The 27,501-nt window shown below is 46.9% G+C and overlaps 1 protein-coding gene across 2 annotated transcripts in view; it reads right to left on the minus strand.

Annotated features, from left to right (window-relative positions):
* OSBP2 (oxysterol binding protein 2) overlaps positions 1 to 27,501 on the minus strand; it is a 387,724-nt gene that overhangs the window by 54,704 nt on the left and 305,519 nt on the right. For both annotated transcript variants that reach the window (XM_069754235.1, XM_069754244.1), the window contains 3 exons: positions 18,381 to 18,498; positions 13,755 to 13,821; positions 10,419 to 10,586 (listed from right to left, as the gene is read on the minus strand). In XM_069754235.1, the coding sequence (XP_069610336.1) occupies positions 10,419 to 10,586; positions 13,755 to 13,821; positions 18,381 to 18,498 (353 nt within the window). The remainder of the gene's footprint in view (positions 1 to 10,418; positions 10,587 to 13,754; positions 13,822 to 18,380; positions 18,499 to 27,501) is intronic.

The following is a 27,501-nucleotide window of genomic DNA, read 5'->3' on the forward strand; positions in this document are numbered from 1 at the left end:
TCTGCTGCTTGACCTTGTTGTAATAGACTGCTGTCTTAGAAATTTTAAGGATGGAGGCAACATGACACTCACTTTGTCCCTCTACTAGTAAACCCAGAATTGAGCCCTTCTTTTCCTCACTCAAGACTTTTCTTTTCAACTCCTGTGGCATGGTTAAAAGTTATTTTTTCATTCCTATTACTTTTGGGATATTACTAGCACTTGTTTACAATAGCTTGTCCTATTGCAAGAGGAATGTGAACACCACAGCAGTGTTTTTTTATAATTCACTTCATTAAATAAGATTTGGTTCAGGTGATCACCTAATCAGAAGCATATTAAGTGGAATGAGGTGTACTCTGGTTGGAATTCAACTGACACTGGAATGGCTGTCAGACATGTAGAGAAGCTGATTTTTATAAAACTGTGTGTATGTGTGTATATATATACACATATATATAGACCTGTAATGGCGTATTATTGGCAGTAAGACTATAACTAGTGCATGGGTACTCATAATTAATCATCATCAAGCAAAATATATATATATACAAAGTCTTCCCACCAGTAAGATCTAAAATGTGTAGTCACAATTTATAAAAACTTTTACAAGTTGTATTTGCTCATATTTATATGGTCCTGTTTCCTATACATTTTTCAGTTTATTCCTTAACATCTTTGGTTATTTATTTTAGATTACAGTCAAGAGTAAAGGTACCTTCACACTAAACGACGCTGCAGCGATCCAGACAATGATCCGGATCGCTGCAGCGTCGCTGTTTGGTCGCTGGAGAGCTGTCACACAGACAGCTCTCCAGCGACCAACGATGCGGGTAACCAGGGTAAACATCGGGTTACTAAGCGCAGGGCCGCGCTTAGTAACCCGATGTTTACCCTGGTTACCATCCTAAAAGTAAAAAAAACAAACGCTTCATACTTACCTTCGCTGTCTGTCCCCGGCGCTTTGCTTCTCTGTTCTGGCTGTGAGCACAGCGGCCGGAAAGCAGAGCGGTGACGTCACCGCTCTGTTTTCCGGCCGCTGTGCTCACAGTGAGTGCAGGAAAGCACAGCGCCGGGGACAGACAGCGGAAGGTAAGTATGAAGCGTTTGTTTTTTTTACTTTTAGGATGGTAACCAGGGTAAACATCGGGTTACTAAGCGCGGTCCTGCGCTTAGTAACCCGATGTTTACCCTGGTTACCAGCGAAGACATCGCTGAATCGGTGTCACACACGCCGATTCAGCGATGTCAGCGGGAGAGCCAGCGACCAAAGAAAGTTCTGGCCTTCTAGCTCCGACCAACGACATCACAGCAGGATTCTGATCGCTGTTGCGTGTCAAACTGAACGATATCGCTAGCCAGGACGCTGCAATGTCACGGATCGCTAGCGATATCGTTTAGTGTGAAGGTACCTTAACACATTTAACCCCTTCCCGACCCATGACGCCACGTAGGCGTCATGAAAGTCGGTGCCAATCCGACCCATGACGCCTATGTGGCGTCATGGAAAGATCGCGTCCCTGCAGATCGGGTGAAAGGGTTAACTCCAATTTCATCCGATCTGCAGGGACAGGGGGAGTGGTAGTTTAGCCCAGGGGGGGTGGCTTCACCCCCCCGTGGCTACGATCGCTCTGATTGGCTGTTGAAAGTGAAACTGCCAATCAGAGCGATTTGTAATATTTCACCTATTAAAACTGGTGAAATATTACAATCCAGCCATGGCCGATGCTGCAATATCATTGGCCATGGCTGGAAACACTAATGTGCCCCCCACCCCACCGATCGCCCCCCCAGCCCTCCGATCTGTCCGGTACACTGCTCCGGCTCCCCTCCGTCCTGTGCTCCGCTCCCCCCGTGCTCTTGTCCGCTCCCCCCGTGCTCCAATCACCCCCCCCGTGCTCCGATCCAACCCCCCTGCACTCCGATCCACCCCCCCGTGCATCATCCACCCCCCCGTGCTCCGATCCACCCCCCCCATGCTCCGTTCCACCCCCCGCGCTCCGATCCACCCCCCATGCTCCCCCCACCCCATCATACTTACCGATCCTGCCGGGGTCCGTCCGTCTTCTCCCTGGGCGCCGCCATCTTCCAAAATGGCGGGCGCATGCGCAGTGCGCCCGCCGAATCTGCCGGCCGGCAGATTCGTTCCAAAGTGCATTTTGATCACTGAGATATAATCTATCACAGTGATCAAAATAAAAAAAAATAATAAATGACCCCCCCCACCTTTGTCACCCCCATAGGTAGGGACAATAAAAAAATAAATAATTTTTTTTTTCCCACTAAGGTTAGAATAGGGTTAGGGTTAGGGCTAGGGCTAGGGTTAGGGCTAGGGTTAGGGCTAGGGTTAGGGTTAGGGCTAGGGTTAGGGTTAGGGTTTCGGTATGTGCACACGTATTCTGTTCCTCTGCGGATTTTTCCGCTGCGGATTTGATAAATCCGCAGTGCTAAACCGCTGTGGATTTATGGCGGATTTACCGCGGTTTTTCTGCGCATTTCACTGCGGTTTTACAACTGCGATTTTCTATTGGAGCAGTTGTAAAACCGCTGCGGAATCCGCAGAAAGAAATGACATGCTGCAGAATGTAAACCGCTGCGTTTCCGTGCAGTTTTTCTGCAGCATGTATACAGCGATTTTTGTTTCCCATAGGTTTACATTGAACTGTAAACTCATGGGAAACTGCTGCGGATCCGCAGCGTTTTCCGCAGCGTGTGCACATACCTTTAGAATTAGGCTATGTGCACACGGTGCGGATTTGGCTGCGGATCCGCAGCGGATTGGCCGCTGCGGATTCGCAGCAGTGTTCCATCAGGTTTACAGTACCAAGTAAACCTATGGAAAACTAAATCCGCTGTGCCCATGGTGCGGAAAATACCGCACGGAAACGCTGCGTTGTATTTTCCGCAGCATGTCAATTCTTTGTGCGGATTCCGCAGCGTTTTACACCTGTTCCTCAATAGGAATCCACAGGTGAAATCCGCACAAAAAACGCTGGAAATCCGCGGTAAATCCGCAGGTAAAACGCAGTGCCTTTTACCCGCGGATTTTTCAAAAATGATGCTGAAAAATCTCACACGAATCCGCAACGTGGGCACATAGCCTTAGGGTTAGGGTTGGAATTAGGGTTGTGGTTAGGGTTGTGATTAGGGTTATGGCTACAGTTGGGATTAGGGTTAGGGGTGTGTTGGGGTTAGTGTTGGAGGTAGAATTGAGGGGTTTCCACTGTTTAGGTACATCAGGGGTCTCCAAACGCAACATGGCGCCACCATTGATTCCAGCCAATCTTGTATTCAAAAAGTCAAATGGTGCTCCCTCACTTCCGAGCCCCGACGTGCGCCCAAACAGTGGTTTACCCCCTCATATGGGGTATCAGTGTACTCAGGACAAACTGCGCAACAATTACTGGGGTCCAATTTCTCCTGTTACCCTTGTGAAAATAAAAAAATGCTTGCTAAAACATCATTTTTGAGGAAAGAAAAATGATTTTTTATTTTCACGGCTCTGCGTTGTAAACGTCTGTGAAGCACTTGGGGGTTCAAAGTGCTCACCGCAAATCTATATATGTTCCTTGGGGGGTCTAGTTTCTAAAATGGGGTCACTTGTGGGGGGTTTCTACTGTTTAGGCACACCAGGGGCTCTGCAAACGCAACGTGACGCCCGCAGACCATTCCATCAAAGTCTGCATTTCAAAAGTCACTACTTCCCTTCTGAGCCCCGACGTGTGCCCAAACAGTGGTTTACCTCCACACATGGGGTATCAGCGTACTCAGGAGAAACTGGACAACAACTTTTTGGGTCCAATTTCTCCTGTAACCCTTGGGAAAATAAAAAATTCTGGGCTAAATAATTATTTTTGAGGAAAGAAAACGTATTTATTATTTTCACAGCTCTGCATTATAAACTTCTGTGAAGCACTTGGGGGTTCAAAGTGCTCAGCACACATCTAGATTAGTTCCTTTGGGGGTCTAGTTTCCAAAATGGGGTCACTTGTGGGGGGGTATCTACTGTTTAGCCACATCAAGGGCTCTGCAAACGCAACGTGACGCCCGCAGAGCATTCCATCAAAGTCTGCATTTCAAAACGTCACTACTTCACTTCAGAGCCCCGGCATGTGCCCAAACAGTGGTTTACCCCCACAAAAGGGGTATCAGCGTACTCAGGAGAAACTGGACAACAACTTTTGGGGTCAAATTTCTCCTGTTACCCTTGGGAAAATAAAAAATTGCAGGCTAAAAGATCATTTTTGAGAAAATAATTTTTTTTTTATTTTCATGGCTCTGCGTTATAAACTTCTGTGAAGCACTTGGGGGTTCAAAGTCCTCACCACACATCTAAATTAGTTCCTTTGGGGGTCTAATTTCCAAAATGGGGTCACTTGTGGGGGGTTTCTACTGTTTAGCCACATCAGGGGCTCTGCAAACGCAACGTGTCGCCCGCAGAGCATTCCATCAAAGTCTGCATTTCAAAACGTCACTACTTCACTTCCGAGCCCCGGCATGTGCCCAAACAGTGGTTTACCCCCGCATATGGGGTATCAGCGTACTCAGGAGAAACTGGACAACAACTTTTGGGGTCAAATTTCTCCTGTTACCCTTGGGAAAATAAAAAATTGCAGGCTAAAAGATCATTTTTGAGAAAATAATTTTTTTTTTTTTTTTCATGGCTCTGCGTTATAAACTTCTGTGAAGCACTTGGGGGTTCAAAGTCCTCACCACACATCTAGATTAGTTCCTTTGGGGGTCTAGTTTTCAAAATTGGGACATTTGTGGGGGATCTCCAATGTTTAGGCACACAGGGGCTCTCCAAACGTGACATTGTGTCCGCTAATGATTGGAGCTAATTTTCCATTTAAAAAGCCAAATGGCGTGCCTTCCCTTCCGAGCCCTGCCTTGCGCCCAAACAGTGGTTTACCCCCACATATGGGGTATCAGCGTACTCAGGAGAAACTGGACAACAACATTTGGGGTCCAATTTCTCCTATTACCCTTGGCAAAATAGGGAATTCCAGGCTAAAAAAATCATTTTTGAGGAAAGAAAAATTATTTTTTATTTTCATGGCTCTGCGTTATAAACTTCTGTGAAGCACCTGGGGGTTTAAAGTGCTCAATATGCATCTAGATAAGTTCCTTGGGGGGTTTAGTTTCCAAAATGGGGTCACTTGTGGGGGAGCTCCAATGTTTAGGCACACAGGGGCTCTCCAAACGCGACATGGTGTCCGCTAACAATTGGAGCTAATTTTCCATTCAAAAAGTCAAATGGCGCGCCTTCCCTTCCGAGCCCTGCCGTGTGCCCAAACAGTGGTTTACCCCCACATATGAGGTATCTGCGTACTCGGGAGAAATTGCCCAACAAATATTAGGATCCATTTTATCCTATTGCCCATGTGAAAATGAAAAAATTGAGGCGAAAAGAATTTTTTTGTGAAAAAAAGTACTTTTTCATTTTTACAGATCAATTTGTGAAGCACCTGAGGGTTTAAAGTGCTCACTAGGCATCTAGATAAGTTCCTTGGGGGGTCTAGTTTCCAAAATGGGGTCACTTGTGGGGGAGCTCCAATGTTTAGGCACACAGGGGCTCTCCAAACGCGACATGGTGTCCGCTAACGATGGAGATAATTTTTCATTCAAAAAGTCAAATGGCGCTCCTTCCCTTCCGAGCCTTACCATGTGCCCAAACAGTGGTTTACCCCCACATATGAGGTATCAGCGTACTCAGGAGAAATTGGACAACAACTTTCGTGGTTCAGTTTCTCCTTTTACCATTGGGAAAATGAAAAAATTGTTGCTAAAAGATAATTTTTGTGACTAAAAAGTTAAATGTTCATTTTTTCCTTCCATGTTGCTTCTGCTGCTGTGAAGTACCTGAAGGGTTAGTAAACTTCTTGAATGTGGTTTTGAGTACCTTGAGGGGTGCATTTTTTAGAATGGTGTCACTTTTGGGTATTTTCAGCCATATAGACCCCTCAAACTGACTTCAAATGTGAGGTGGTCCCTAAAAAAAATGGTTTTGTAAATTTCGTTGTAAAAATGAGAAATCGCTGGTCAAATTTTAACCCTTATAACTTCCTAGCAAAAAAAAATTTTGTTTCCAAAATTGTGCTGATGTAAAGTATACATGTGGGAAATGTTATTTATTAACTATTTTGTGTCACATAACTCTCTGGTTTAACAGAATAAAAATTCAAAATGTGAAAATTGCGAAATTTTCGCCAAATTTCCGTTTTTATCACAAATAAACGCAGAATTTATTGACCTAAATTTACCACTAACATGAAGCCCAATATGTCACGAAAAAACAATCTCAGAACCGCTAGGATCCGTTGAAGCGTTCCTGAGTTATTACCTCATAAAGGGACACTGGTCAGAATTGCAAAAAACGGCAAGGTCTTTAAGGTCAAAATAGGCTGGGTCATGAAGGGGTTAATATCTCTATTAAAGAGAATCTGTCACCAAGTTTTTGCAACCCGAGAACAGCATAATGTCTAGACAGAGACCAGAACTCCAGCGATACGTCAATTACTGGGCCGCTTGCTGTAAATTTAACATAAAATCACAGATTTTTCAGCAAGAGGTTATCACTTTAGGACTAGTAAACCTATTGCCGTGTAGTCCTCCATATCCATGAGTTCAGTATAACCCTGCCCCCACTACTGATTGGCAGCCATCTGCCTGTACAGAAAGCTGCCGGGGATAGACAGCGAAGGTAAGTATGTACTGTTTGTTTTTTTTACTTTTAGGAAGGTAACCAGGGTAAACATCGGGTTACTAAGCGCGGCCCTGCTTAGTAACCCGATGTTTACCCTGGTTACCGACATCGTTGGTCGCTGGAGAACTGTCTGTGTGACAGCTCTCCAGCGACCAAACAGCGACGCTGCAGCGATCGACATCTTTGTCGGTATCGCTGCAGCGTCGCTTAGTGTGAAGGTACCTTTAGTAAAGAGCAAATCTTTACATGTGTGGCTGGCTTAACATTTCACACTTTACGTAAAGGTCAACAACTGGAAGAATGAAAGCCTTCTTTTCACATCAGAGAAGAAAAGTACAAGAGCGGCTCCAAGAAAAAGGCGGCTCTCCAGAATAACAGAACTCAAGGGCAGGAGCAGGCGGATAAAAAAGGAAATAGTCACAAGGAAGAAGCCGTAGCACATAACATCTACAATAATTGTCCTTTACTGGGGAGACATCCATAAACAGAAAAAGCACAGAGACGGGTGCACCACTATCACAACAATTTACTATATAATTGTCTAAGGGTCACTTCCGTCTGTCTGTCCTTCTGTGTGTCCTTCTGTCTGTCACGGATATTCATTGGTCGCGGCCTCTGTCTGTCAAGGAAATCCAAATCGCTGATTGGTCACAGCAAAACAGCCACGACCAATCAGCGACGGGCACAGTCCAGAAGAAAATGGCTGCTCCTTACTCCCCGCAGTCAGCGTCCGGATACTCCCCTCCGGTCACCGCTCACACAGGGTTAATGCCGACGGTAACGGACCGCGTTATGCCGCGGGTAACTCATTCCGTTACCGCCGCTATTAACCCTGTGTGACCAAGTTTTTACTATTGATGCTGCCTATGCAACGTTAATAGTAAAAGGATCTAATGTTAAAAATAATACAAAAAATAAAAAATCATTATATACTCACCTTCCGCCGCCTATCCCGCTCCTAGCCACGCTCCGGTAACCGCTCCATGCAAGCAGCAAGTTCCGGTGCCAACGATGGTATGGGAGAAGGACCTGCCATGATGTCATGGTCATGTGACCGCAACCTCATCACAGGCCCTGCGCGCCTGCGCGAGAAGGACCTGCCATGACGTCACGGTCATGTGACCGCGACGTCATCACAGGTCCTGCGCAAGAAGGACCTGCCATGACGTCACGGTCATGTGACCGCGACGTCATCACAGGTCCTGTGCAAGAAGGACCTGCCATGACGTCACGGTCATGTGACCGCGACGTCATCACACCCTGGGACCGGAAGCTGCTGACAGAAGTACAAGGGGCCCTCGGATCGGAAGGTGAGTATGTTTATTTTTTATTTTTTAACCTGTAACATACGTGGCTGGGCAATATACTACGTAGCTGGGCAATATACTACGTGGCTCTGTGCTGTATACTACGTCACTGGGCAATATACTACATGGCTCTGTGCTGTATACTACGTCGCTGTGCAATATACTACGTGGCTCTGTGCTGTATACTACGTCACTGGGCAATATACTAGGTAACTGGGCAATATACTACGTGGCTGGGCAATATGCTCTGTGCTGTATACTACGTGGCTGGGCAATATACTACGTGGCTGGGCAATATACTACATGGCTGGGCAATATACTACGTGGCTGGGCAATATACTATGTGGGCTGTGCAATATAGTACGTGACTGGGCAATATACTATGTGGGCTGTGCAATACACTATGTGGCTCTGTGCTGTATACTACGTCACTGGGCAATATACTACGTAACTGGGCAATATGCTATGTGACTGGGCAATATACTACGTGGCTGGGCAATATACTACGTGGCTCTGTGCTGTATACTACGTCGCTTGGCAATACACTACGTTGCTGGGCAATATACTACGTGGCTGGGCAATATACTAGGTGGACATGCATATTCTAGAATACCCGATGCGTTAGAATCGGGCCACCTTCTAGTTATAGATATGATAATATAAGTCAGGGTGCTCCACAAAGTATGGAAATGAGAACTACAACAAAGGAAAAAAGGCCAATGCATATAAATGCGCACACCTGCTACAAGATACCAAAAATACAAAATTTTATTATAACAGCAAAGACACAAACGTGGATATAAAACCAATTAAAATTGTAACCAAAACACCCTTCCCCATATGCACATGTAGAAAAATAATGCACATCTATTAGGGCTAAATAACCATACCCGACAATCTGTGACAGGAAACCATATACGGACTGTCATAAATTACAGCAATCATGCAGGAAAAAGACACTACACATATAGTAGATGGAAACATACAATGCTGGACCATAGTTTTGCTATAAATATAATGAGACAGAGAGTGGGCGTCCCCAGATCTGTCATAAACACATGTCCATCGAATGTGTAGTGTAAAACAATGAGCGGGTGTGGTGTGCCCCTGTCACAAAAAGGAAAAGAAACCCTGCAGCCAAATGACCGGGCAATATCAATGTATGGGGTAATGGCTGGAAAGCCTGCGGGGTGAAAAGGCCTATCCCCAGCGTGATGCAAATAACTGGATCCAAAGAGTGGCAGATAATAAGCCTACCCCAAGCGTGGTGCAAATAGCTGAATTTGAGATTAGCAGAGTCTGCACAAGTGCACAGAAGGAGATGCAGGTGGAGTGCGACTCCGGAGATGACAGGGCTGAGCGTGCCAAGGGGAAAGGTGTGGGAAGATGTGCATTATTTTCTACATGTGCATATGGGGAAGGGTGTTTTGGTTACAATTTTAATAGGTTTTATATCCATGTTTGTGTCTTTGCTGTTATAATAAAATTTGTATTTTTGGTATCTTGTAGCAGGTATGTGCATTTATATGCATTGGCCTTTTTTCCTTTGTTGTAAATCCATAAACAGGACACATACACTCATCAAGAAGGCCACGGGAACGGCCGGAACACAAGACGAAAGCTCAAATAATGGGGTCAAAATCAACCAAACGAAAGGATAAAAAGAGCACGGAAAAGAGACAACACTATGGAGAGTTCTGCAATCACCGGGGCAGAGCAGTGCGCCATGAGGTTGGCATCCCATAAATCTTTTAAATAATTATACCAACAACATTGCCCGACGACAAAGTCGTTCGTGATGTGTGTTGTTAGATGCCACGATCACTCCTCCTTAAATGTGCACCATGGACAACATTGTATGGGACATTGTATAACTCTGCAGGCATTAATATCCATATTAATCTGGCTCTATTCCTTCTTGTAATTTTTAAAATGTAAAAAATGACAATATTTTTTTTTTTTTTGCCCAAAATACAAAGGAAATGTGACAACTTTAACTTTAGGACTTTTAGAGATCACTTCATCTGCAACTTGCTTAACTATTCACCATAATTGTGACTAGGGGTGCCCAAACTTTACATGCGACTGTAGGTATATGTATCACTTTTTGGAAATGTATGGCAGCACACCATAATAATGCACCGTTAGATGGTCACCAACAAGTGTACGGTCAGCCCTACTGATGGTTAGATTTTGCACACAGCTTCGCAGCAGAAGATGCCCCGTGTAAAATCACCATAGATGATGTTTTTAGTTGCATTATGACTACATGGACTTTTTGGAAGTCATCAGGGTATTATTTTATGATTGTTAATATAATACCTATAAGATGATAAAAAATTACTGAATCCACCCAAGGATTAGTAAATATGTCTGAAATGTGGAATACGTGCATCTATGTCTAGCAGACGTGGCGCCTCACTTACAGGCATGGGGATCTTGGATAGCTCTTTTCCTATGCAGTTCTTCATTATGCTCCAGAGATTAAGGCTGTAGTTTGGTTTATCTGGAATTCGAGTCCTTCTCCTCTTTCTAGGTAAGAGATCTTTGCGTTTCGCGTCATAGTAGCTGCTTTCATGTGAGCTATGGAATACCTAGGCAAGAGATGGAAAACAGAGGCATTGCCTATCAGTGATACAGGTCATTGTATGCAATGTACACCTGTGCAGAATTATTAGGCGAGTGAGTAATTCGACCATTACATCATTTTGTGCAGATTTTACAACTCCAAACTGTGTAAACATGAATGCTTATTGGATGAAGCAGACCAGGTGATGTATGTGTGTAATGAGGGTGGGTGAGGCCTAAGGCTATAACACGCTTTATCACGGTGTGCAGAATTTTGAGGCAGCCTGTTTACCTCAGGCAAAATGGATCAAAAGAGAGATTTACTGACTATGAAAAGTCAAAATTTGTTAAAAGTCTGATATATGGACACAGGACCTCTGAAATTGCTAAAATATTGGGGCGTCATCATAGAACCATCAAAAGTTTTGTTGAAAATAGTCAACAGGGCCTCAAAAAAAGTGTTGAGAAAAAAATAATGCACATTAAGTGCCAAAGATATGAGAAGAATCATGCGTGAAGCGACCAGGAACTCATTGTCCTCCAGTGCTGTCATATTCCAGGACTACAGCCTCCCTCGTGGCCCAGAAGTACAAGGTGCTCAGTGTCAGAGACATGGCCGAGGTAAGGAGGGCTGAAATCTGGTCTGTGAAAGACAGGTCACTGTTAAGCTTTCAAACAGAAGAGGCCGGTCATTCACAGACCAGAGGCAGGTGGAGGGGGCGGGAATCACAGACAGGGAGGAGAAGAACCGTGTACAGTCCGGCCCCTGTGCACCGGAGTCTAAATAGCAGAAAACTTCAAATGGGGATTAAAGAAGAACAAAGCGGATTTCTTCTCCAAAGGTATCAATGTGATCAGTATTACAGCACCATTACAGCCATGTCGTTACTAAATATTAAAAAATTGTGCTGACAGGTTCTCTTTAAAGATGAAAGAAATAATGACATGGCTCCTTTCTCACCTGACCTAAACCCTATTGAGAACTTATGGGCCCTTCTTAAATGGGATATTTACAATGAAGGAAAACAGTACACCTCCCTGAACAGTGTCTGGAGGCTGTGGTTGGTGCTGCCCTAAAAATTTGATCATCAACAAATTAAGAAACCAGCCTACTGGCACGCATAGTGTGGGAAAGACTACGTGCAACACGAAGGGATGAAGGGAAGGAAGCCCAGACACTAGAGAAAGGGTGAGTGGAAACCCCTAAGTAGATCTAATAACACCCTACCTGCCCTACTGTCCCTAAATTGGTTCCTCACCAATCACAGAGCAGGAAACCTAAGCCCTGTATTTCCCTAGAGCTACGCCCTGGATAAGGAGGGGGTGGGAAGCACTGGTCAGTCCCCACTGTAAACTAAAGACAAAAAGGTAGAAAGACAAAAGGAATGAACTTAGCTTGAGCAGACTCAGAGCGGTAACACCAGAGGTCCTCAAACAGCTCTAGAGAGGGAGTTAGCTGACTCCTATAGCTCCAAGCCTTCACAAGGGAAAAATGTGAATATCTACGACCAATCTCTGCAGCAGACTTGGGATTTATAAACACCAAGGTCCAGCTGTGTCAACTAGAGTTAGAGGGAGGTTGCCGCTGGGTCCCAGAGTCAGAAGGATTAAGGAGGTGTCTGTAATGCCAAACATAATGGACCTACTGCAGCCAGATGCAGAGCAACAGTCTGTTACATCGGACACACCCGTGACACCTACTCCAAGGGGAGTTTATGACTTATTGAAAATAAGGGGGACTATATTGGTCACTGAAGTTTTTAACGTTAGAAATGTATTTTTGCACATTTTTAGTTTGGTTATTCTCACTTTAACAAATGAAAATAAACAACTGAGATGGGAAAATGTATGTTTTTCATTTAGTTGAATAATTAGTCTGCTCCTAAGGAAGACAAAACCTCACTCTTACTTTCTTATACTATATGTTCATGTTTATTAACCTTTTAGTTTGACAGACAGCACTGGAGTTCAATCCAATTAATCATCAAAGATACAAATCACCTAATAATTGTACACACAGTGTCATTTATCAGGAGAGGTTGAACAAGATGGACTTGTACCTATTTCACCTTACATATCTATGTGTAATTCTACTTATGCAGTAGAAAGTCCGATTTTGGTCTTGAAGGCAACCTGTCATCCCCAAAATCGAAGGTGAGCTAAGCCTACCGGCATCAGGGGCTTATCTACAGAATTCTGTGATGCTGTAGATAAGCCCCCCATGTAGCCTGAAAGATGAGAAAAAGAGGTTAGATTATACTCACCCAGGGGCGGTCCGATCCGATGGGCGTCGCGGTCCGGGGCCTCCCATCTTCTTACGATGACGTCCTCTTCTTGTCTTCACGCGGCGGCTCCGGCGCAGGCGTACTATGTCTGCCCTGTTGAGGGCAGAGCAAAGTACTGCAGTGCGCAGGTGCCGGGAAAGGTCAGAGAGGCCCAGCGCCTGCGAACTGCAGTACTTTGCTCTGTCCTCAACAGGGCAGACAAAGTACGCCTGCGCCGGAGCTGCAGCGTGAAGACAAGAAGAGGACGTCATCGTAAGAACATGGGAGGCCCCGGACCCGGACCGTGACGCCCATCGGACCAGAACAGAACCGGGACCTCCCCTGGGTGAGTATAATCTAACCTCTTTTTCTCATCTTTCAGGATACATTGGTGGCTTATCTACAGCATTACAGAATGCTGTAGATAAGCCCAATGCCGGTGGGCTTAGCTCACCTTAGATTTTTGGGAGTGACAGGTTCCCTTTAATGACTTGAATATTGTTTTTTCATGGTTTACTAGACATTGATTTTTGGTGGATTCTGCAATTCTCAGCAAGAAATTCAAATAACCTAACGTGTAAAGAGCTGCCATATCAGTTAGGAGGCTGGGGGATAACTTGTTGATGGTTGATTATTTTGCCTGTCTCATATGATTTGTGTCCCCATAGAGAGAAGCAGCGTCAGTGCCATCTGGTAACTGCCTCGCACTCCACAGACTGTAACATGCATGTTTGACAAAATGTGATAATGATCCAGGATGCCTTAAAATGGCTAATTTGAGTAGTATCCATATGTAGGTCATGCATTGGTTTACATCACAACCGTTCTTCTGTGCGGTAGAACTTGCTGTGATGGTTTTCTAAAGCTAGTTCACCATAAATTTACGTTCTCTACACGTTACATAATGTGTGTTATAAGTAATATACTTACATTGTCTTCTAGATGCCAATCATCAGGGTGGCCTCCACTTGCACTGCTCAGATTGCTGCCAGAACGCCTACAATACACATACAAATCCATTACAGTAACACACACCTTATAAAAAAATAATTATATATATATATATATATCACTTGCAAGGAAAATATGTACAACTAGATGGTGGCCCGATTTTAACGCATCGGGTATTCTAGAATATGCATGGCCATGTAGTATATTGCTCAGCCACATAGTATATTGCCCAGCCACGTAGTATATTGCCCAACCACGTAGTATATTGCCCAGCCACGTCGTATATTGCAGTCACGTAGTATATTGCCCAGCCACGTAGTATATTGCCCAGCGACGTAGTATATTGCCCAGTGATGTATTATTCAGCACAGAGCCACATAGTATATTGCCCAGCCACGTAGTATATTGCCCAGCCACGTCGTATATTGCAGTCACGTAGTATATTGCCCAGCCACGTAGTATTTTGCCCAGCGACGTAGTATATTACCCAGTGACGTAGTATATTGCCCAGTGATGTATTATTCAGCACAGAGCCACGTAGTATATTGCCCAGTCACGTAGTATATTGGCCAGTCACGTAGGTATATAACACTGCCCACGCAGTATTTAGCAGTGTAGGCACCAAATCCCTGAATAATTAAAATAAAAAATAGTTCTATACTCACCCCTGGGATCCAGCGAAGCTGTGTGATGCGGCCGCCATCTTCCGTTCCCATGATGCATTGCGAAATTACCGAGATGACTTAGCGGTCTCGCGAGACCGCTAAGTCTTCTGGGTATGTTCGCAATACATCTCTGGGAACGAAAGATGGCGGCCGGCGCGAGCGCATCGTCCGACGACGGAGGGTGAGTATAGCAGGTTTTTTGTTTTTTTATTATTTTTAACATTACATCTTTTTACTGTTGATGCTGCATAGTAAAAACTTGGTCACACAGGGTTAATAGCAGCGGATATGGAGTGCGTTACCCGCGGCATAACGCGGTCCGTTACCGCTGCCATTAACCCTGTGTGAGCGGGGACTGGAGGGGATTATGGAACGGGGAGTATGGAGCGGAGCGCCGGGGACACTGACTGCGGGGAGTATGGAGCGGAGCGCTGGGGACACTGACTGCGGGGAGTATGGAGCGGAGCGACAGGGACACTGACTGCGGGGAGTATGGAGCGGAGCGACAGGGACACTGACTGCGGGGAGTATGGAGCGGAGCGCCGGGGACACTGACTGCGAGGAGTATGGAGCGGAGCGCCGGGGACACTGACTGCGGGGAGTATGGAGCGGAGCGCCGGGGACACTGACTGCGGGGAGTATGGAGAGGAGCACCGGGGACACTGACTGCGGGGAGTATGGATCGGAGCGATAGGGACAATGACTGCGGGGAGTATGGAGCGGAGTGCCGGGGACACTGACTGCGGGGAGTATGGAGCGGAGCGCCGGGGACACTGACTGCGGGGAGTATGGAGCGGAGCGCCGGGGACACTGACTGCGGGGAGTATGGAGAGGAGCGCCGGGGACACTGACTGCGGGGAGTATGGATCGGAGCGATAGGGACAATGACTGCGGGGAGTATGGAGCGGAGCGCCGGGGACACTGACTGCGGGGAGTATGGAGCGGAGCGCCGGGGACACTGACTGCAGGGAGTATGGATCGGAGCGAAAGGGACACTGACTGCGGGGAGTATGGAGCAGAGCACCGGGGACACTGACTGAGGGGAGTATGGAGAGGAGCGCCGGGGACACTGACTGCGTGGAGTATGGAGCGGGCGGCGGGCACTGTGACTGTAGGGGAGGGACTAATCGGACTGTGGCCGTCGCTGATTGGTCGCGGCAGCCATGACAGGCAGCTGGCGAGACCAATCAGCGACTGAATATCCGTGACAGACAGAAGGACAGATGGAAGTGACCCTTAGACAATTATATAGTAGATTCTACTTTATCATAAGTAGCGCAAGGTGTATTAAAGAGAGCCGATCAGGTCTTTTTTTTTGCTACTAAATGGCTCCGGTGTGTTATTAGTGATGCAATGTGCATCACTAACATGGCTTTATACCATTAGGGAATTCCCTCACATACCTTTTGTTTCAATCATATTGGTGGCACTTTTTAACGTTTCAACCAAGGAACGTTCGATCAAGGAAATCCTGCACTTGCGCACTGCCCATCAGCTCCCAGGCTTGCACACTAAATCCGGGTGTACAGTGTCTGGCTTTCAGCGGCTCCGGAGGCGATAGGCAGTGCGCAAGTGCGTAATTTCCATCAGCTGTTGCATTCCTGCTCTGCATAATATCTTACTCCTCCTTACTCCAGCCATCCTGTGCATGTTTGAGAAAGGTCTGATTGACCGAAATGTCACGTATAGAAGCACAGCACTGGATTGTCTGGATCATACATAATAAATTCAAGATTTCTTTGCTTCTACTTTTCTTTTCTGTATATATGGGCATGTATGTTATAGGAAGCTGAAGGAAATGATACCTTGATATCTGTAATCCAATATCTTATTACTGAGAAATCCACACATTTTCTTATGTGTAAATGGGCTGTTCAGGACTATGGGCCAGTCACAGATCTGCATGAAAATCTGCCTCCAGAGATTATTATAAGTGACACAGTGTGACACATGTAACTAACACAGAACAGTAGAACTGAATTTTATATCAAAGTACCAACTGCAGCTCTCACAGCTCTGCTGTATTACAACAATATTGAAACCCTGCCTGTGAAATGGGAGCTGATAGGAACATGTAGGTGTCAGTTAGAATCACACACAGCTCTGCAGTGAGATCAAGAAAGCAGAGAGCGGCCATCACATATCACATTGGCAACACTGGCAACTATTACACATCACACTGGTAACCTTTACACATCACACTGGTAATCATTACACATAACACTGGTAACACCTTCTTTTATTTATAATAAGCTCTGGTGGCAGATTATCATGCAGATCAGTGTCTGGCCCATAGTCCTGAACAGCTCATTTACGTGTAAGTAAAACATGGATATCTCTGGGAAAAGATATCAGATCGCAGATATCAAGGTATCACTTTTTTTCAGCCTATGTAGGCTTGATCCTACTGACAGATTACACAAGAAATGTAACACTTTACCTCTTATTATAAATCCTTTCAGTTCTTAAGAATGGAGGAATTTTTAATTTGATAGTTTACTGCTCAATGCCTAGTTTACCGGTCACCATTGCAGTCTATCAATAGTGTCCAGTGTACTAGGCAAAGAGCGTGCAGGTTGTGATACAGCTTGCAAGCATTACTCTGAAGCTGGCTGACTCGCTGGATCGGCTTCAGTGCCCCTGCGCCCCTCTGATGCTGCTGCAGCAAACCTGCCTCTGCAGCATGGTAGATCGCAGAGCTCAGGCCAGTGGTGTAACCATTATCCGAACTGTCAAATATTCGGCCTCACACTGCTTGATGGACAGCAAGAAGTCAGATTTTGGTGTGATTGGCTGCAATCTAATGTGTATGGTGACTTTCAGCATCCTCACCTTCCTCCCCACTCCTCACTGAAATGACCAGATGATCAGCCAATTGTGCACATTCATGTTCATAGTGGGAATTACTATAGACTGTAATATAGAGTCAACTCTTAGCACCAGAATCATAATTACAGAAAATAAGTCATTTCACCTAAATATGGCCACAATATTGGTATACTGTAAGATTAATGGTACTAAATTACGTAATTTAATAATAATAGATTATAATAAAGGCAGGAAATAGGCTTAGAGCATGTGGCACTGAGACAGAAAACACAATCTGTTCACACACGATCTCATGTCGTTACATTACTTGTGGGTTGAGAGGATTTTTCAGTCTCGGAGTCTTGAACACGACACATCCCTGGTTTATACATAGAAGTGAGGAATTCTGGGAGGGCGGCATGTCAATGTCAGACGTCTCCAGGCAGAGAGCCATCATGACAAGCGGCCAGATGCTGTCCATAAATTCCCTGGATGGATATTTTATCATATCTACAAAATAGCTCTCCAGGCAATATATTGTTGGAAAAAAATAGAATCAGATCCAGGGAACGGCACAATGACCTGCGAGTACAATCACATCACACATCTGACTTTTTCTTCTATGCTGAACAAAAAAGCGGAGATCAGCCATAAAGTAGTAATACATTCCTTAAGGAGGACCTGTCGCCAAGACAATAGTGGCCAGTGTTTGCTTTTATTTTATTCCTACTCTTCCCACGAGTATTTTTTTTTATATATCTGCCATATGGTTCCAGAGATATGGGCCTTTTTATTCAGTGCTGTACCTGTGGGCATTGCTCGCACAGTAATAATGCAAAGCAGCCTGAAGGCACGTCCCCTGAGGATCCTGTAAGCCACGCCTCCTTGTCAAAAACCATAAAAACTAACACTCATCTAATTATCACTGGAACTGTATGGGGGGTAAAAAAAAAGCCAGACATTCCCAGGAGAGTGGCAGGAATAAAAGAAGTCCAAAAATTGGCCACTATTGACCTGGTGACAGATACTCTAAGTCCTGACCGGCATACATGTGTCATAGCAGATATGGCCATGTTGTGTCAGATGTGGCCATGAACTGTTGGCTGCTTTACAAGAGATGGATTAAGGTTACCTGTGCTGTTTGGGGTCAGTTGTTACTGTGATAAAGGCTGGTGCGTCCTCCATGGCATCAAAATACTCTGTCTCCTCATCTTCATCACTGGCCTCCCCTTTTACAGCTTGGACACTCCCTGAAAAAGTGAACAAAATGATGGAATAGTGGTAATATCGGAAGCTTCCATTTCTCACAGCGTCTGTTAGGAGTATTGTTTTAAATTATGTTAGGGAATAGAAACATTCTTATTCTATAGGCTTCTAACCATACAGACCTTACTCTTTTCACAGCTGAGATTTTGGTACAATTGAATCCATTTTAGGCAAAACCACAAATTAATCCTCATTGAATAAACCTTTGGGATGTTCTTATGTGTGAAATAGTTAAAATCTTATCCAGTCATTTCTAAATAGCCAGCAACAAAGCGTACCCCTTTGTTGGGACCCTGAACATAACATGATGCTTATCCTGGGCTAAAAGCCTATAATTACATTATATGGGCGGGTCCCAACAAAGAGGTACGCCTTGTCGCTGGCTGGTGGGTTTACATGAATTGGCCAATTTGTGAGCTAAGTTTCTTCATTTTTTAACATGTTTACTACAGCAGTAATGCGCTTCCATGTTTCCATACCATAGCTTTCAGCTCTTAGTTTGCACCTGTTCACATTTGTCTCTGTTTTGCAGTGCCGTTTTGCAGTGCCGTTTCGCAATTGTGGTGATTTCATTCAGAAGCGAAGCAGAACGGCGCTGGATCCCAGAGAGAGCAGCGGTAGGTGACTATGGTAACTCCCCCACCCTGTACACAATTCATATATACACACATTTAATGAAAAAATATATATATACTAATGGGAGTGCCTCTTTAAAGGACACAGACACCTTTGGGAACCAAATTTTTACTTAAATTAGTCTATTTATAGGTAAAAAAAGAAATTGGGGGACTTGGGTTTAATTAAAAATGTTGCTCCATTTGCATTTTATAGCTTCTTTTTTAAAACCGTCTACAGCTCGCTACACAATGAGTTAACTGAGAATTCATCAGTGAGCTGTCCTGATGCCAGAGTTTAGGCTACATTCACACATCCTAGTTGCTTCAGTTTTTCATTCTTTTTCTGAAACAGGTAAACTGTCTGATTTTTTTTATCCATTGACTTTTTAGCAATAAATCAATTAAAAACGGATGGAACTCTGAAGAACAAAGTCTGTCTTCCTTATTTCATCCGTATCTTACGGATGACCATAGACTTTATTGGCAGAGTCTGACCCGCACAATGAATGACAATAGGACAGGCTCAGCTCAGAGTCTGATGTACCGGAGGCAAGAATCCATTTTTAAAACTGATGTGTATATGGATCAACTATATTCTATGCATCAGCCTTATCATCCTTCTGAGTTCCTCCGCGCTGATTTATGAACACATAATTCAGATAATGTTTATGTGGACATAGATCAGCTGAGCAAAACTCAGAAGAAAGAAAAGACAAACTCACTGAGAGATTGTCAGTTAACTCATTTTGTAGGCAGCATAGACAGTACAACACAAAGGCTATAGAATACAAATTTTTGCACAGGTAGCAAAAACTTGCTCACAGATTCCCTTTAAGTAAAACCAAACATTCCATATGTACATATCCTTTAGGAAGCTGGATGACAATCAGTATAACTGAACTTGTAATTCAGCTTTCCTGAAGTCCTGAAATGCAAAGGTATCTGTTTTACAAGAAGAATCCTATTAATTGACTTTTCCCAAATCAAGTAAAACTGTTATAAAAAGCCAAAAGCCAGCGATCTCCAGTGCTAAAGTACTGCACACTAGATTGGAATTGATTATTTTAGGAGAAAAGACTCAAATAAAAAAAAAAAACATTTTCCTGCATTATTTAAGCAACTCTGTTTTTTTCTGGCATAAAACCCCTATTACATTCTAAATGTCTCTTTTTCAGCTTTTGTACTCTCAGATACATAAACTGTATATTATATCCATATTATTCTATTGGGGGCCATCTTCATCAGGCGTCAGTAAATGTCGCATAGATCTATAGTGTTGATAGGGTCACCAATTAAACAGATACAATTTATTATATGAATGTAAATTGCCAAGGAAATAAATGAGACCTTTGATAAACCGGCAAAGAAACTCACCCATTTTCAGTTGTCCAAGTCAAAACTCTGCATCAAAGCTAAAAATATCATTGGTGCCAACAGAAAATCCAGGAAGAATTAAAACGAACGTCAGAGCCGCAAAATTCAATGACGACGACTGGTAAAATGCTACTTAACAAAGTGGATTTAGGATGTAGAAGTGCAGAGGGTCAATTTTAGACCTGGATTCTGTGTGTAAAAATAATAGCAGCAGCTATTTCTGCACATAGTCTACATACAAATGGCTGTGGGACGGCTACAAGGAAAACCTCAAGAGTTACGACATGGAGGCTGTAAAAGGCTTTTAGATTCTGTTCTGTGAGGAGGCATGTTTACTAGCTAAATGCAGTTCTGCAATCAATTTTTATTTATTTAGTGTTCCCCAAATTAATTTAAAAAATAGCGAGTGGCATTGGTTCAAAAAATCTGACTGTTATATGTTGTAATAGCAGTGAAGAGGCAGTGACCCACAAAGTTCAAACATAAAAGTCTCTTTAATGCATGACATTGGTATTGTCGACTACCATGATTAATTACCTTCCCAAGGGATCACCGACCCCTTTTCCTTCCCAACCTCCGAATAACGACATGAGTCTCAAGTTGGATATAATTGGCCACAGCGGCCTTTATTATAACAAACAAAACATATAACCATAAATGAGCTGGGAAGGGGTCCTTGAAGCTAAAAAATCTGGTGTCACCCATAGTATAAACAAGTGGACAAGAGACCAACCGTAGATTACTCTCAGCCGTTACCCCACAGGCTCGAGAGCACCAAAATACCCCGAAGGGTTACCATTGTCCACTTCCAACTTAGGAATCTGGCCCACCGTTACCAAGATTCCCCCAAATCACCAGACCCGCAACCAAAACTTAAACCAACTGGAGAATCTGTATCCCGACGGACCCCCCAGGCCAATTTAGCACCAACTCCAAGGACCCCTCCCCCCACCACCACGAGGATACTTGACCCCCTCAAGTACCCGAAACCCCACCAACCTTAACCGCTATGGCCCGCTCAATTCCAGACTGTAACCCCAGAGCCCACAAATCCATGCCCACCGCGTTCAGATGAACCCCGTCACCCAAAAGAAATTGGTCACCCCCACGCTCCAACTCAAAATGGCGCACGGCCATACCTCCGTTCCGCACAACAAAACCCGACACGGCCCGATTCACCTTAATTCGGGCTTTATTTATCTTGTCCACCGACCTGGCGTGCCTCCAAGATGTCCGAGGAACAATCTCTGACCACACTATGGACATCTCCCGAAACGAAACCCATAACCGGAGCATGTCGTGTTTAATGTCCCGGATCAACTCCCGACAAGGACGAATTCCCAAGTCGTTTCCCCCGACGTGCAGAACCAAAATATCAGGAGGCCTGTCCAGTCGAATGCCATTATGTACCTCCTCCAGAACTCTGTTCCAAAGTAAACCCCGAAAACCCCAACCACCTGATGACGGCCACGTCCCTGGAAAACCCGAGCTGTCTTCCATCCTGTCTGACGTCGGCCCGTCTCGCGCCCCAGTACACATATGAGTGGCCGACAATCCACACCAACAGTGAGGATGAACCTGAAAAACATAAACAACTTAGACAATCGCCAAAACAAACAAAAGATCAAACCGATCCCAGCTGCTCAAGGCCTCACGTAACTCCGATAACGGCCGGACTCCCACCGCCCAATCCTTTGCACCACCTCAGGAGCCAATCCGTTCCTTGCCGCCTCCGTGGCAGCCCCGATCCGGAAAGAATGAGAAGCGAACCTGGCAGAATCTACCCCAATGGCCTTTAAACACTGCCGAAAAACCGCTACGAACTGATATTTAGACAGGAAAGACCCATCCTCATGACGCAACAAAGGCCCGTCACCACGCGGGTGAAACCTATCAAAAGCCTGCCAACACCGGATAGGACACATAACAGACCCAGGAACAGCACCCAAAACTACTTTCTTGCCCCGCCCCATCTGATCCGTCTTAGACTTCCGAATCCAAAACTGCAGTGACCCCTCGGAAGCAAAAACGTCCGCCGCCCACAGGCCCCCTTGACGAACCGTAGTGGGTGACACCAACTCCCCCATCCTCAACGCTCCGTAAAAGGCCAACGAAAAGGCTAAGCGAAACAGCGCGACCTCGAAGCTGGAAACGCATACATCACCCAACCGTGCCCCCAACCGCTCCAACATCTCAAAGGACACTGGGCGCCTACAATCTCCTCGGCTGCATGATCTTCTCAGCCCCTTCGCAGCCTGCTTCACCAGAAAGGACTTTGTCACGTCCTGAAGACCACGTAGCCTGAAACCAAAGGCTAAAGCCGCTATCGTCCTATCCACCTTCGCTGCCGACCATCCTTGATCCGCCCCATGTCTCAACCACAACAACAATGCCCCCACCTGGTCCGAACCCGCACTCGCAACACCACAAGCCGCCAGCCAACTCTCCCAACTGCTCCATACCGCCTGATAAACCGACCACGTACTCGGAGCCAAGGACGCTTGGATTAAAGGCTCTGCAGCCCGGACACCACGCTCCAGAGTTCCGCCGGGCATTCCAGGCCCGTCTCCTCGGCATCTGGCGCCAGCGACCGAAAACGCTCCCACTGGAAACGAGACAAAGAATCGGCAATGCAGTTATTAACACCGGGCACATGCGAAGCTGTGAAATAAGCATTCAGGTGTAAGCAAGACAAAACCAACTGCCGAAGAACTCTGATCACCGGGGGAGACACCGTCGTCAAACTGTTAATGGCGCACACAACCGCCATATTATCACAGTTAAAACGCACCCTTTTGTTCCGAAAATCGTCGCCCCACAGCTGCACCACCACCAAAATCGGGAAAATTTCCAACAACGTGATGTTCCGTACTAAACCTGTTTCAAACCAGGCTTCCGGCCATCTGGCCGCAAACCATCGGCCCCCAAAAAGGCCCCAAAACCAATACCGCCCGAGGTGTCAGTAAACAGGTCCAAATCAGCGTTGCCCATGGCCTCCTCCATCAACAACGAACGCCCGTTGTAACAAGACAAAAAACGGTCCCAAACCTCAAAGTCAGCCTTGTGCTCAGCTGACAAATGCACAAAATGATGCGGGGCGGTGACCCCGGCAGTGGAACTGGCCAGTCTTCGTGAAAAAATTCTCCCCATGGGAATAATTCGACACGCAAAATTCAACTTCCCCAAGAGCGACTGCACGTCGCGCAGTGGCAATTTTTTTAAACGTCTAGCTCGGGCCACCTCGTCTCTCAGACCCAACACCTTGTCAACCGGCAACCTAAACTCCAACATCTCAGAATCGATGACAATACCCAAAAAGGACAAGCTCGTACACGGACCCTCCGTCTTGCCCGGTGCCAACGGGACCCCGAAGCACTCCGCTACCCAAACAACCGTCCTTAACAGGACCTCACAACATTGTGACTGATCAGGGCCTATGCACAAGAAATCATCGAGATAATGAATTACCGAGTCCAAACCGGACACATCCCGCACCGCCCACTCCAGAAAGGAACTGAAAGCTTCAAAATAAGCACACGACAGTGAACAGCCCATCGGCAAACATCGATCAACGTAAAACCCGCCGTCCCAATAACAGCCTAACAACCTATCGGGGTGAACAGGCAACAAACGAAAAGCCGACTCAATATCGGTCTTGGCCAACAATGCACCCCTACCGCAACTGCGCACCCACCTGGCTGCCTCATCAAACGACGTGTAAACCACCGAACAGAGCTCCGGATCAATCCCATCGTTAACCGACCTCCCCTTCGGGTATGACAAATGCTGAATGAGCCGGAACTTATTCGGCTCCTTCTTTGGCACTACGCCCAAAGGTGACACCACCAAATCATCCAAAGGGGGAGTGGGAAACGGACCTGACATCCTACCCAACACCACCTCTTTGCCTAACTTTTCAGACACGACCGATGCATGCAACTCGGCAGATCTAAGATTCTTCAACGTCGGTGGTACCGCAAAACCCGGGGCTGGTATACAAAAGCCAACATCAAACCCGGCCCGGAGTAACTCTGCCCTCTCCCTATCGGGGTACCTATCTAGATAGGGGGCCATCGCGTCCAACCTCACTGGGGTCACCCCCTTTGGGATTACCCTCTGGCTTCCCTTTCTTCTTAAAACATTTGGAGGCTCCGTGTGAGGCGCCATTGCAGTGCGAGTACAAATGCTTGAACTTGCAAGTCGCCCCGAACTTACACTGGCCCTCGTTGAACTGCCAACACACGCCATGCTTCTGACTGCCGGATTGACCCGCCTGACCCCCGGCTCCTGAAGAGGAACCCTGCCCAGAGCCTTTGCCGGAAGTTCCGGCCCCCCCTTGAAAGGAGTGACCAAACTTCGTCGGTGCCATTTCCCGCAACCACAAGCCGATGTCCTTCTGATCCCATCTGATCGCTGGACGAACCACCTTCCGCTGCCGGAACTGCTCATCATATCGTAAACATGCTTGACCACCATAGGCCCTATGCGCCTCCCCTATGGAATCCATATAACAAAACAAGGCTGAGCAATTCTCGGGAGCTTTTTCGCCAATAACACTTGCCAAAATCGCAAATGCCTGAAGCCAGTTCACAAATGTCTGAGGAATAAGGCGCCATCGCCGCTTTTCCTCATCCTCCTTCTTACTATCCTCTTTTTTACTTTTGTCGAAGTTAAATTTTTCCAGTGGTAACAGTGAAAATATCTCCACGTACTCATCCTTCCAAATCTTCTCGCGCACTTCCTTCTTCAAATGCGCCCCCAACGGCCCTTCAAAGCACACATACACCTCACCACGTGCCTTATCATCTAGTCGAATGCCCCCTTCCTTTTCTTTCTCCGTTTGTACAGACACCGAGACCGGCTCGGCCGACCTACCCTGGTCACCCGAACCGCTGCCTAACAACGCTAACCCTGAGTCGGACGATCCAACCTAAGCTGACAAAGGGGACGGCCCTGGCCTACCACTGCTCAACCGCGACAACAACTCCCGCACCCCCGACAACAACTCACCCACCCCCTCACGACTCATATCCGCCCGCAACGCAACTCCCTCACCCCGCTCAACATACCCCCCAACCCGATCTCCCGAAGTCATAGTCGGCGTCGACAACGCCGGGGACAAACAAAACATAGAATGGTTCTCACCAGGCTGCAGGGGAGCTCCGGTCCCCCCAGCCGCAGACGCCGTCGCCGTCCCGCAGTCTCTTGCCCTCGAAGCCGTCTGTGCGTCCACCCGGACGTGGACCTCACTCCTCACTGCTCCAGCTGCTGCGACCCCTGCAGAGGGGACCGTGCCGACCCCGTCACTCCAGGAGGCCACCAGGAATCCGTCGGGCCCAGACCCGGACCCGCCGTCCGCAACGCTGCCGTCTGCTGCCGTCCCATGGATAGGTGCGGGCCCGGTCGCAGCTGCATGGGGGGAATGACGTAACCCGGCTGAGCCTGGCAGCCTCGCCGAGTCTGGGGCGCCGTCTGCCACTGGGATGCCCCCCGTCGTCTCGTGGTGCCGCCGGAACCAGGCCGCCCAGGACAGGCATAACCGCCGCGGACCACCGTGCCAACGCCGCGTCCTGCAGCCGCTCTGGCGCGCGTGGGCCCAGACCCCCGGGTAGATGAGGGAGAGGGCCCAACTGCCGCCGCAGGCCCCAGCGCAGCAGGTGGATTTCTCCCGGACCGCGGCCTGCTGGGGCGTTTGTATGCAGGCACGCGGCCCGGAGGGTCCCGTGAGGGGCTCCTGCGCCGCCGCTGGGGAAGCATCAGGGGATAGACGCTGAGGGGGGTGCACGCGCCTAGAGCGCCGCTCACCGGGCCCAGCCGCCGATGGATCGGAGGGATCAGCGCCGCCGCCGCCACCGCTGGAACCGCCCAGGATGCCTGCCAGTTGTGCCTCCAGCCAGCCGGGAGGCTGTGACGCCGCCGCCGCCCGCAGCTGTGTAAGCACCCGCTCGATGTCCGCCATTTTCAGCGCAGGTAACAGCGTTCCCTACTGCTCTCGATTCCACAGAGCGGGAAGTGAAACGCTCCTCCCCCCGTTCCCACCATACCCCTCGCCAGCAAATACCCCTCCTCCTGGAACGAACCCCACGCCCCCCTTTCAGGGGGGCGGGCGGCTCGCTCCAGCCTGTCTTTATCTTCACACAGAAAAGGTTCCAAGCATTTAACTTAAATCCACATAACCTCTGTTTTCAGTTCACACCAGTTCATTACAGCATCCTTTATATTGCACTACACATGCTAGTCCTCCTCTGACTAGTTCCATGGGTGCCCTGTACCGTTGTATAAAAGTCTCTACTCATAGCTGTACACAGACCTTGACATCCTCATGTCTGCAGCTGTGACACACGCTGGTCCTTCCTTCGGGCACAGGACAGTCTACCTCCGGTTCACCTCCGGGCATAAGACCTGTCCACAGCCATGACCAGTCTTCATGGATAGCAGCACCACTGTGTATGCTGTAGGTTGTCAGGCTTCACTCTGGCCCTGACACACCTGAGACTCCTCAGACTCAATTCTAAAACCTCTCTATACTACAGGGCTTTTAACAATTGTAATCACAGCCACATCAGCGACTAACGCCCCCTCATGGCCTCACTACGACTCCATGTGTATCCTGGGGAGAACAAACAACGCCCCCTAGCTGTAACAGGGGTCACTGTCTCACATATCCCCCTCCCCTGTTCAAACCTGTGGGGTTGAACACTTGTCACCCCACATGGGCGCGAGACAGGGCATCTCCATGCCCATATGACATCCCCGCCCAACAATACACTAAGAAACCAAAGTAGGGACTAGAACCATTGATCTGCACATGTATCCCTTCCCTTTGCGTTTCTCCTCCATACTTCCTTACGGGATCACCCCGGTGTCCTTTACTGACAACATGGTCACTTTCATGTTTTACAGTAGGTTTGGGTCAGTTTTGGGTGGTCTGAACTTTGTTTATTTAGGGTTCACTAACCCCGCAGCACATCCTGTTACCTAAATACTGGCCTTCGG

Source organism: Ranitomeya imitator, chromosome 1 (genome assembly GCF_032444005.1).
Source record: "Ranitomeya imitator isolate aRanImi1 chromosome 1, aRanImi1.pri, whole genome shotgun sequence".
NCBI classification, from domain to species: domain Eukaryota; kingdom Metazoa; phylum Chordata; class Amphibia; order Anura; family Dendrobatidae; genus Ranitomeya; species Ranitomeya imitator.